Source organism: Branchiostoma lanceolatum, chromosome 19 (assembly GCF_035083965.1).
Source record: "Branchiostoma lanceolatum isolate klBraLanc5 chromosome 19, klBraLanc5.hap2, whole genome shotgun sequence".
Lineage (NCBI taxonomy): Eukaryota > Metazoa > Chordata > Leptocardii > Amphioxiformes > Branchiostomatidae > Branchiostoma > Branchiostoma lanceolatum.
The window spans coordinates 9,046,281-9,057,920 of record NC_089740.1 but is presented as its reverse complement, the minus strand read 5'-3'; the positions used below and the strand labels follow the sequence as shown (position 1 = coordinate 9,057,920).

The 11,640-nt window shown below is 39.1% G+C and overlaps 2 protein-coding genes across 2 annotated transcripts; one reads left to right on the top strand and one right to left on the bottom strand.

Annotated features, from left to right (window-relative positions):
* Positions 1-703: 703 nt before the first annotated feature.
* On the bottom strand, positions 704-5,998 carry LOC136426057 (thioredoxin-like protein 1). The gene is made up of 8 exons (XM_066414990.1): positions 5,775-5,998; positions 5,056-5,152; positions 4,313-4,495; positions 3,506-3,698; positions 3,186-3,279; positions 2,724-2,802; positions 2,436-2,540; positions 704-2,174 (listed from the first exon to the last, which is right to left on the bottom strand). The coding sequence occupies exons 1-8, from the start codon at positions 5,870-5,872 to the stop codon at positions 2,145-2,147; spliced, it is 879 nt and encodes a 292-aa protein (XP_066271087.1). The 5' UTR covers positions 5,873-5,998; the 3' UTR covers positions 704-2,144.
* A 189-nt stretch (positions 5,999-6,187) lies between these two features.
* On the top strand, positions 6,188-9,228 carry LOC136426059 (mitochondrial pyruvate carrier 2-like). The gene is made up of 2 exons (XM_066414991.1): positions 6,188-6,571; positions 7,890-9,228. Exons 1-2 carry the CDS (start codon positions 6,320-6,322, stop codon positions 8,058-8,060), a joined length of 423 nt encoding a protein of 140 aa, XP_066271088.1. The 5' UTR covers positions 6,188-6,319; the 3' UTR covers positions 8,061-9,228.
* The last annotated feature ends 2,412 nt before the right edge of the window (positions 9,229-11,640 follow it).

Genomic DNA, 11,640 nt, shown 5'->3' with positions numbered 1-11,640 from the left:
GCAACCATGCCACTGGAACGACCAAAAATTGACAAATCTAAAACCTCACGACAAATATATATCATTGATTGTTGTTTCAGAGGTATGAATGATTTTATGTAACGTCTATCCAGCTTATCTAGTGTATTCAAGATAAGCGTCATCACAGAAAATTTACCTGAAATTGGCCAGCAATGGAACGGTTACATTTGTAACTTTATGTCCAGTGTTTTCAATCTTTAGATATACCATAGACAATATTCCTCTATAACATGTTTGCCATACTTGGTTGCTATGGTAAACTGTGGTATGCCCAACTCTAAGCGTGGCCCGACTTCGGTCATACAAATACTCCAGGCTGCATGGTCACAAACAGGCGACTAAGCTGTACGACCACATTACGATCGCAAATTACTGTTGGGATAGTCGTACAAAATTCATCTCTCTTGTTATGGAAAAGGCTGTCTTAAATTCAGAATATAGAAGTACCTAATATATATATTATAGACTCAAAACACACTTGTATCGTTAAATCTTACACAATTTTCAAGCAATAAAGTTATGGTAATGCATATGTATGTGTGTGGGTGGGGGGGCAATACATGTAGTAGCTACCCATTCTCTTTATATCATTAGCTGTACTGTGTGAAGACCAAGGAAACATTTCCAGCAAAAAAAAGTATGTTCCGTTAATCAAGTCTGTAAGCTAATATCTACAACGATAAAAAGTAGTTGTATCATTTATTTCCTTTTCATTTAAATCACAGGTCCATTCCTAATGACTTTTCAAAGTGCTCAATAAGTGTAACAACCTACCTAAACATAGTACAATGTGATGTCTACATTCTATAACAATGAACATATTTTGACACTCTATATTGATAGTCCCTTAAGGCCTTTCCCAATGCCATCATGCCATCAGATGTGCAAAACTGAAGAGTTTTTTGCATATCATGAGATGACACAACAATATGTTTGATGAGTTTTTAATGTTTTATTTGCTTCCTAACCTCGTAACCGATAAAAACGTGGTGACAAAAGATGGAGTACCTTGGGAATAACATGGTTAAGCAGAGCATTGTCACAATCTGCTTTTTCATACCCAAAACCCTGGGATACTATGATTAAGACTGGAGGCAACGAAAATAACAAAACATTCCTATTTGACAAAATAGAGCTACAGGGATTATATTTTAAGAGATGAAGTAGCTTTTAAATATTTATGGTGATAATAACTAGCCAGACAGGACTTTGCAGTGTGGCAGTTTTGTAAACAAGAGAAAAATAAACACAAATACATTGATATAAAACTATCATGTATAATGTTCAAAGTGACCTGTAGTTTTGCAGAGAACTCTTCACCCATAAATACATCAATGTTAACGTATTATCAACATAAATATGGGTAAAGTTGTAAAGATCTTGAATGATCTATAGCAGATATGTTTATACCCATAAAGACCTGACACCAAAATCATCTTATGCCACATCAATTTTCAAATTGGTACTTATTTTTGTTGACTTGATACTTGACTTGATACTTGATTTTCATATTTATTTCATGCAAACCTCTGATAGGAGTGTAATGTTTTATATACCATTAACAACAAAATCATTCATACCCCAAATTTATTCACACCCGCCCATCGTAAATTTGTTTCCTCAAAAATGAAATGTAGTACAGGGCTTTTAGATCATTAAAAACTCACTTATTTGTAAACTGTGGTTTAATCTCATTTACAAAACTATAACTAAATTTAGACAAGGAGGGTATGATTATATAATGCTGGACATGGCATCTTTTGTAAAAGCATGAGGAAAGTACCTCTGAACCATGTTATCTAACAATGTTTCTAGCTTGCACCAGTAGTTTAAAGAAGAGCAAAACTTTTCACATAACAACATGAGTGAAAAGTCATGAGGAGTATAAATAATTTTGTTGTTAACTGTATCAATTCCCAAAAAACCAAATTGTTGTTGACATTTTAACCCTTTTATTTGCATTTTTGGAGTTTCAAAATACCTAAGAATAGCCATAGCAGGTAATGTCACTGGACCACTAATGTACCAGAATTCCCCTGAAATTTGTACTATACAGTTGTATATGTGAAACAGCTACATTTTCTCAAACTTCTGTGAAATTGAACATGTCTATCCCAATGATGTCAATGGCTCTCCCCCTTCTTGCCTGCAACCTGGAAAAAGGAAAAAAGAAAAATGAATACAATTTCTTGTCATAATCTACTGTGATGCAGTATGTGGTCTCTTGACAATCTATATCAGTATATGTACATCTCTGTGATAGTTTCATCAGGTTGGTACATTCACTGGATAACAAAGTTAAAGTCCTTTGTACACAAACCTATAAGATAATAACTTCATTTAATCTCAAAACAGAACTAGTGTGATAATACTAGGCAGTGCACTGATTAAACCAAACATTAACAGATACCAACCCTTTTGAACTCGGTCATGTTGGTAGCTGTTACGGGTGTTCCAATGAAGCCTAGGTAGTTGACTACTGTGGTCTCCTCATCTCCCTGGTTGTCTTTAACAAATATCTGTGGGTCATGGAAAAACGAAACAGGTGTCTTGAACATCTTAATGTACTATCAACCTGAAATAAATGGATGTGAATCAAATTATCACTACTTTGGAAAGGGAGAAATTCTAACTCTACATGTATGGAATGGCATAGATGTAACTTCGAAGTTCCATCACTGAGAAAATGATTACTGACTTACAGTGACATTTTGTATGTTCTGGAACTTCACATATCGGAGGTTGATGATTGCGTCTTCCTTCACATCCTCTGCTGTTAACCTACACAAATAGAGCATGACAAATCTTAAGTCTGGCAAATGAAACTGAAGTAAGAAGAAAACAGACATAAAAAGTGTTAACAATTATGCATACTCCGGTACATCAAAGCAATTTGAATTGTTGCTTTTGATTTTGAAACAATGATGTCTCAAGTGTACATGGTAAAATTGTGTACTGATTTCTATAGTCATAGAAACCATTGTCTACTGCTCTCTTAAACATTATACTGTGGTATCATGTCTACTTCAACTTTTGCTAGCAGTAGCATTTTTAAAAATGCGGAACCATAGTTCCATCACACTTTCCCAAATATCATTGAATTCAAACAATGTTGCTTGCATTAATATCATCTTGCTTTGAAAAAGTGATTCCGTTTCACTCACTCGAACTGTTGAACAGCGTCGTTCCTCTCTGCTGCATCGAAGTCTGGTGTGGCGGGCTGGTTGATAAAGATCTTCACTGTTTTTGCTGCCTGGCCTAGTTTGGGTACAAAAGGAGACAGAAAGTTTGAAAGTTAGAAAATAAAAGCACTAAAAGACAGTGATCATAAAAGAAGATGGTGTGTTATGCTACTGGTGTGTTATACCAGCTATACTCAGATACAGACACACAGCTACAACAAGAATGATAGGTGTCAGGCAGCATGCGCACTCACACCGAGATGGACCCATACAATTATCGATAATTAGCCACACATACGTACCGTTATCAGGCCCCTGGATCTTGAGAGAGTGGAGTCTGACAGGCTGGTTGAAGGAAACAGTCATGATGAGCTGTTCGTCACAGTCAGACTCCAGGTACTGTCCACCCTTGTCCAGGCAGTGGCTGAAGGGGTGGTCATCGCTGTCGTTCAGACACTCACAGCCAGACTTCATGATCATGGAGTTCAAGTTCATCTGGGGATAAAGGAATCATAGACAGATGCTTCAAGACTCAAATAACAACAAGAGTTTGAGTCTGTGAAATACTTAGAACATCTCGTATGTCTTGTTTAATTGTAGTTCATCAATTGTGCATATCATATGGAAACTAGGGGTCCCAAACGTACATGACTTACTCTCCCTCCCAAGATCTACATCTCAAAAATCATGACCATAGCATGTTCAGAACATGAAATATCAAGAGCGGAAGTTCTGTTCCAGTCCCATGCATAGCAAGTTGCAAAGGGGCCCAAAATCTAATCATTTCGAGGTCTCAAGAAGACCTACCCATCTACCAATATATACAGACATTCTCGAGTTATCGTGTACACAGAAGGACACTCTCACAAACGCTGTGCAAAACAACCTTCTCAGTGAAGGTAATAACTGCAGAAACACAGATGGAGTCATGGACACACACACACTGAATACCCCCAATCACGGAGGTAATAATGAGTCTCTTTTTTCGTCAGCTTATAATTAATAGAATAAGACATAAAGGACCCCCAATCTACCCTCTTAAAAGTTCAATCCTTCCCTTAAATAAGTTTGAAAATCTTACCAAACTTCAAATCTTAAGAAGAACTGACCTGTCCAGGCACTCCGACCCCGCCTGACCCCTCCTCCCCGTCCTCCTCCTCCTCCCCCATCCACTTCTTCACCTTCTCCTCCAGCTTGTTCTGGTCAGCCCCCTGCAGCTGGTCAACCTTCGTCTTGTTACGGAAGAACAGGAACGTCGGCATCGCTCGCACGCCATTGGACGATGCCGTTAGCTGCAGATGTTCATTGGAAAAGGGAATATTACTGATATTAGGCTAAATGTATTTATCGTCTTCATTAATAAGAAGGTCTTGTTTTCTATATAAGTGTATGTGAAGTTTTGTATGTGTGTATGTTTCTATCAGGGGTTCATCTAAATTGGGAAAGAGGGGCGCTGCGCCCTCTTGTTTCAGCCCAGCACCCCCTTGTCAAATTCAGATTTTAGCTAAATCCCCAGCATACAGCCTTCCCTCAGCGATCGATTCTTCCATAAAGACCTAGAATTCACTCATTCGCCTGTGTGTGCTCCCTCTTGTTTGATTTTTCTAGAAAAAACCCTGTCTATGTTTATCATGTTCATTAGGGTGTGTGCTTGTGTGTGTATGTGTGTGCATGTTTGTGTGTGCGTGTGTTTGTGTGTACATGTATGTGTGTGTGTGTGTGTGCGTGTGTTTGTATATCTGTTGTGTTGTTTTTTGTGTGTGTGTATTTGTGAGTATGTGTGTGTGTATTTGTGTATCACTGTGTGTATGTGTGTGAGTGTGGGTGTCAAAAATGCCTTCTTCAGACTGACCTGGCACTGGTCCACATTCACCTTCACAAACACAACTGTCGGATAGCGACTGCTCAGCTGGTTGAAGAATGGGGCGATCTTCTGGCAGGGCCCACACCTGTACAGATAAGGTAAAACACACATTCTCAGACCTGGTCCAATAGCAGTCACATTCGTCGTGCGCTGGTCGTACGTTATTGATCTCCGTATCGAATCCAGTGGTAGAAATTTGTTTGACTTTTGATATTGTTTACCAAGATGTCTAGCTTTCATCAATGTATCAATAACTGGGTATTAATTTTGTTGTAATTTCACACCATTGACTTGACAAAGTGACCATGGATATGTATCCTTTGAGCTTTGCTTATGCCACTGGAAAGGAAATGAACTTCAATTAAAAAAGGAGGGAATAAGTGGTATTTAGCATCAAACAAAATTCAGCTTTAAGATGGAGATCAGGACATAATCTCTCAGAAGATTAGATAATCCTGGGCATACAAATATTTATGACCCATACATGCTTTTGTGCAAGAGTAAATTATTCTTCAAGTAATCGTATCGAAAGTATTTTCAAATCCACATTGTATGAGAAACAGGGCAAAATGTACGACACTAAAATCCAACACGGTAATGGTGTCAGTGAAAACAGCAAAAGATGTGATTCTAGAAATTATGCAACGTCACGACTAAACGACTTTGTTTCCGTCATATCATGATGCCCCCCTCCCCACAGTCCTCACCAGTCGGCATAGAAATCTACCACCACAAGTTTCGTGCCGGCGTTGGTCAGTTCGACCTGGAACTGGGCGTCTTCGTTGACCACACGAACGTTCGACATCTTGGTAAGTTATTCTGAGGAAAACTTCTGCCGGAAAAACGCAGGAAACAAGAAGATTCGTCACTGAGTCAGGCAGAGCGAAGCATGAATCGACAACCGGATGTAATATGGAATAGTCCACTGAATGAAATAGGGTAGAAGCTATTTTTTTTATTTCAGAAAATAAACAAATTAAGAATTATGACTCAGAGCAAGAATGAAGCTCATATTGAGACTTAAGATGTGATATTTTATGGTCATCAGTTTAGGTTTACTAAAAGTTATCTACAAAAATTTATTTTTCGTCGCCTCTCTGCTTATGGTGGAATTGACTAATCTGGTCAAAGTTCAATACGAACACTTACCGCCATTTTCGTTGTGTTCTGAACACGGATGTCGAGAGTTTCTGACATTTTTTTCGCGATTTAACTTGACTTAGCGACATAAGACGAACCTAATCCGTCCCAGATGAGTGTGGTAGGACTTCGAGGCCTCATCATGAGGCTGGACAAGCGGGTGGAAGCGCTCCTTCCGCAGAGAATCCGCTCCGTTTGGAACCATCCCGCCGGGCCAAAGACAATCTTTTTCTGGGCGCCTGCCTTCAAGTGGGCGCTGGTGATCGCCGGGATCGCCGACGTCGTACGGCCGCCGGAGAGGCTAAGCGTGTACCAATCCAGTGCGCTGGCTGCCACGGGATGCATTTGGTCTAGATACTCGTTTGTAAGGCTTTTTTGTCGTGTTTTAGAGAGGGGGAGGGGCATGTTCTGTTCCATAGCTACAAGGTCACCCCGAGGTCAAGTCAGTATTTAGACATGTCCCCCACGACGAAGTAATTTAATTTTGCCAGCTCAGATCATGTAACCTGTTTCTGCTGAAGGCAGTTAAGTTATTTCAGTTTCTGTTTTTCTTTTCATATTTTTCTCAGAGTTGCTATGTCCAACTTTGTGTCCATATGGGATATGCTGTACAAATTACAGACACAAGATTTTTTATGGTAGGAATTGCGTAATCTTCAAGCAGATGTGTGGTAACAAACACGATATCGTTTTCTGATGCCACATTTACCGTCCAGTAGGCCATCTAGATATTTTCTCTTGCACTTTTTACTGGGTGTGAATTTCTCAGTAACTATCTGTCAGTGTGACTGTTTACGATTATAATCAACTGTTCCAACAGGGTAATGACAGAGAGTGAAAGACTGAATTTGTGACTTCCACGGCCATGGAATGGACCACTCTAGGTGGTGAACTTCATGTCCAGGGAAAATGTGAACACTTTGAGAAATGTGTCAGTGTTCTCGCCAGAATTTTTTCACAGCATAGGGGTCAGGTACAGAAGGCCAACTTTAGGCGGCGCAAGCTACGAAGAAATTACCACAGAGTAGGGAGTCTGGCTTGTTCCCCCGGAAAATTTTTGAATTCATAACCCAATGAGACACTAATTCCTGCATTTTGAGGGATAAATTTGGTAAAATAAAGTTTTTCCTCTGTTACAGCCTCATTCTAAAGCCAAATATGAACTTTTTATAAGATTTATGAAGGGTCACAAGGTTCTTTCCAGAAAGAAACACCCCTATGCTGGTTGAAACACAGCATAGGGGTCCAGACCACAGCATAGGGGGTCCAAATCACAGCATAGGGGGCCCCTATGCTGAAAAGGCCTGGCGAGAACACTGTGTGTACGGTGTATATATTGTGGTTGGGCAATGCTAAACAGCCACCCTGGTACTTTGATGAGCCCATGCCCTACTTGTTCACTGTCCCTTGAACTATTTTCCAAGTTGTCTGCTGACAACGCCCCCTTTTTCTGTCTTCTGGAATAACACAACAGCACCTTCAGTAATTTGAACCAGGATCTCAACTGTGAAGCTGTTATGAGTTGAGCTATAGCGACGTCCCTAAAAGAATACAGACTAAATGCTTGGTAGTCATTTTGCTTATAAGTTATATTACATGACTAACTCAAAGTTTAAGTGAAGTTTGTTTGTCATTATGTTCATTATACACAATCAAGATTTTCTTCCTCTACCCTCCCACAGGTAATCATCCCAGTGAACTACAACTTGTTCAGTGTGAACATTTTCGTAGCTGCCACGGGGTTCTTCCAGCTCTCAAGGATATATAAGTACAGAAAGTCTCTGAAGGAACTGCCGCCAGCAGAGGATGAAACAGCAGACTCAGAGGAAGCAGGAAAAACGCCAGCAGCATGAGACTGTTTGATGTTACTGCGCTGTGTTTTAGCTATAAGCCTGTTCACGGTTCAAACTACTCATGCGTGGGGTCAAAGGTGGAGGCCCCTAACTTGTAAACACTTCTTGTCTAGATTAAGCTTGATACCATCTCTGGCCATTTTTGTTTATGTCTCAGGGGCCTTCAACTTTGACATGTTACCCACAATTCATCACACTGGGCATGTGCAGTTTAAACTGTGAAGCAGCTTTTTGGAATGAAGCCTTAGCTAGAGATTTAAGAATTGCAAATTATATCAGTATATGGTTGGAGTTTTAACTTTCAATTGAACTCACTGACACTTGCCACACCTTTGGCTATAGCTATGGCTGCACTCAGGATGGCTGACCCTCTACTTTGGTCATGTGACCATACATAGGTCAAAGGTGACTGAGGACAGACTGAATTTCAAATAACCTATTATGTTTCTGTTGATGTCTTTCAGTAAAGTTGATACCTTAATGTTTGAAACATTGAAAATGAAGCATAACATCTTTGGAGTTTAATCAATTCATGGCAATTGATATAATGTATAGGTTAAGAAAAGAAGAAAACCTCAATTTTTGCCTCAAATGATTTTTTTTTATTCGAAGAATTATGAAACAAAGCCCAAACCAAAGATTGTTGCATTTCCACACAAGTATATTTCCTTGCTGGTATTTATTGATAAAGAAAGACTATGTCAATTATTTATATATGCCGTGGAATGGGTATTGGCAGGTTTGGAAGAAGCTTTGAAATGGAGTCAGAAAGAGTTATAGCAGAGGTAGGGGTGTGTATGCTTGCAAACATATCAGAAAGACAATTGCTTTTAAATAAGTTCTTCTACTGTTCCTTGTGTATGGTTGACAAAAACCATTGTATCCCATTTGTTTTAGCTACATTTTCCAGGACTAAATCTTACAAAAGATAATTTCATCACTCTTAAGGGTCATGAGTAAGGGTTGTGAATTAAGTTTTTTTACGAGAAAAGGCAGGACTTAAAAAACATATTGCCACAATCTTGGTCTGTGATTTTACAGTCCTTAAGGTCAGTATTATACATTGGATGTGTCAAATTTGGTTTTTGCAAACTTCTTGCCAGTCAGGCTGTAGATTTTTGTATTCTGCCCCACCGAGCAGTCCTGACCCAGGATTGAAGCGGGGTCTCCCAGTTAGCAACTAATTAGAACCAGGTGCTCAAATGTTAAGTTGAGTTATACTTTTATAGGGATATCCCTGCTTGAGTCGTGTTCAGACCCAAGACTCCTAGTTAGACCATTTGATTGCAATTTGTGATGTCACACATACCAATAAGCTTGTACAAGTGACCGAAAATGTTCCCAAGAAAGATAAGTGAGTGAAAGATGTTGATGATAGATAAACTTTTGAGCACAGTATGAATTTCTCATTTTGAGGGTGTACATAATATAATGGAGAGATGGGTAGAAGTCACCCTAGTTAATGTACTTAAGTAAGGAAAAATATGCCCTTTCATGTGAGGTAAGAAATATGCTGAGATAGCATCATACTGTCAAAAATATCAGACCAACCCTCTGCCAGCTATGGCTCAACAATTTCTAACTGGCACATGTACACAGGCAAGAACTAAGCCTGTCAAGGGTTAGGATTTGAAATGTGTAGTTTGATGTTCACTAGTTATCAGACTAAATCTACGTGTAGTCGAGTGATTTAAAAACTACATGTTGCTAAGAGGGTTATTGGGGTGTGTTGACAGTGGAATTTAGGTTAAATGGTTCCTAGTCCAGTTTGTGGTGAAAAATAGGGGTTTTTGAGAAGTCATTGAGAACTATGCACAGTTAGGAGACTTATGAGATTAGGATAGGGCAATATTTTATGGTGTTTGCAAAGCTAGGCTACGCGAAACAGTGGGCAGAAACTGTCAAAGGTGTAAACTTCGGCAATACCAATATCTAACACTACATACTGCCCTTTAGGTATCTTTTAGATGTAACACTTTCATATTTGATTTGAACCCATTTAACAGCTGAAGAAATAGGTATTACTGTCAGCAATTCCCCCAGACAAAAAAAGGATTCCCTTGTAAGACTTGTTTTGGGCATGAAGGAATACCTTTGTGACAAGTTAAGGTCTTTGTTAGAATTGTACATTTAATGGTTAAAACGTTGAATGTTCACCTGGCTATTTAATCTAATGCATGGCAACATTGTGTGGGAAAAGGATATTTATCTGACTTTGAATATGGTTGACATGGTCTTGTGTTCTCCTTGCTATTGCTACAGATTATATGATTATGTTTGAAGATATTTGTACTCATATTTGTGTGTACACATGGATGTCATGGTTGACTAAAAATGTTTAAGATTTCAGATATCCTGAATTGTACAAAATTTAATCTGTAAGTGTTGAAAACGCTTAAGTTTTATTTTGAATTTAATGTATTTCAGAGTGTGTAAACTTTTATTGTGAAAGAAATTCCTGGTCTTATGTGTGGTTTGAGCCTTGAAACAATAAAAATCTCAAAATGCAGGAAATGGATGTTTGAAGTCATTTGGTTAGGCAACACTTATTTGATTTCTTCATACATGTAGTCAGAATTTGTTTGTAGATTTTTTTTCAATCAAAATCTGAAGCAGGGAATCAGGGTGCGATGAAATTACATGGTACTTGGATTTATGGTTATTTTTGTGTTCTTGAGCAATAACCTAAGAAATCTGGAATGATGGTCATATGTGGTATTTACTCACATGCCTCTGGTGTATGCTGTGTATTGCTCACAGTTCTGTGTAATTTTGCGGTACACAACACACCAGGGGTATCTAAGGCGGCGTCTTTATGAATTTGACAATTGATCCGAACATTAGAAATGGAGTCTAATGCGTTTGGTGTGCACATTGAAGACGGTGATTGTCAACGCTGATTATGAGCCTTTTTTCGGTGTGTTAACTTCATATCCAGAGCTGGGATCATATAGCGTACAACACAGTCACATAAATACAAACGTTCAAATGTTAAAGAAAATGAGACTTGGTTGCATTAGGGAAGTATGGTTTCCTCCCCAACCTTAGATAAGTTGAAACACAAGAGGCGAGTAGCAAGTCTCCTGGCTCCCGGGGATCGAACCCGGGCACAGACCGCACTAATCGCTTGGCTAAAATGACCGGACCAGTTAGACTTTTCAGTTGGTGCCTTTTGATGGCGCTTGATCCCCAAGTGTTTCAAAGCTTATTTTATACACCTCCTATCAAGAAATTTCTGAACTGCAGTACTTGTTACTTCTTACGTTACTAGTACTTCTTACGTTTTTATGACCTGTTTGACGTCATTGCCTGTGATGGAATGTGCATCTCGTTGACGTCAAAGGAAAGAGTGCGAAAAGTCCTGTAATCACGTTTGCTATCAGGAATCCTAGAAACTAACGCGTTCTTTGTTTGCACCTCTTCTGTGGTGGAATACGAGGTCAATTTACGTGTACACTATAGCTATCTTTCTTCTACAAAACTGATGTAGGTTTACTCGTGTGATGTGTAAGTTATGTGTGTCTCCTTGCAGAGTTACCTTACAGCGTTTGTAGCCAAGCTTAGACGACACGTCATCAGG

Excerpts from the sequence above, each read along its gene's own strand:
- LOC136426057 (XM_066414990.1), bottom strand. The coding sequence starts at position 5,872 with ATGTCGAACGTTCGTGTGGTCAACGAAGACGCCCAGTTCCAGGTCGAA. Across the intron at positions 5,153-5,774 it reads GTAGATTTCTATGCCGACTG|GTGTGGGCCCTGCCAGAAGA; the intron begins GTGAGGACTGTG and ends TTATCTGTACAG. Across the intron at positions 3,699-4,312 it reads GGGTCGGAGTGCCTGGACAG|ATGAACTTGAACTCCATGAT; the intron begins GTCAGTTCTTCT and ends CTTTATCCCCAG.
- LOC136426059 (XM_066414991.1), top strand. The coding sequence starts at position 6,320 with ATGAGTGTGGTAGGACTTCGAGGCCTCATCATGAGGCTGGACAAGCGG. Across the intron at positions 6,572-7,889 it reads TTTGGTCTAGATACTCGTTT|GTAATCATCCCAGTGAACTA; the intron begins GTAAGGCTTTTT and ends ACCCTCCCACAG.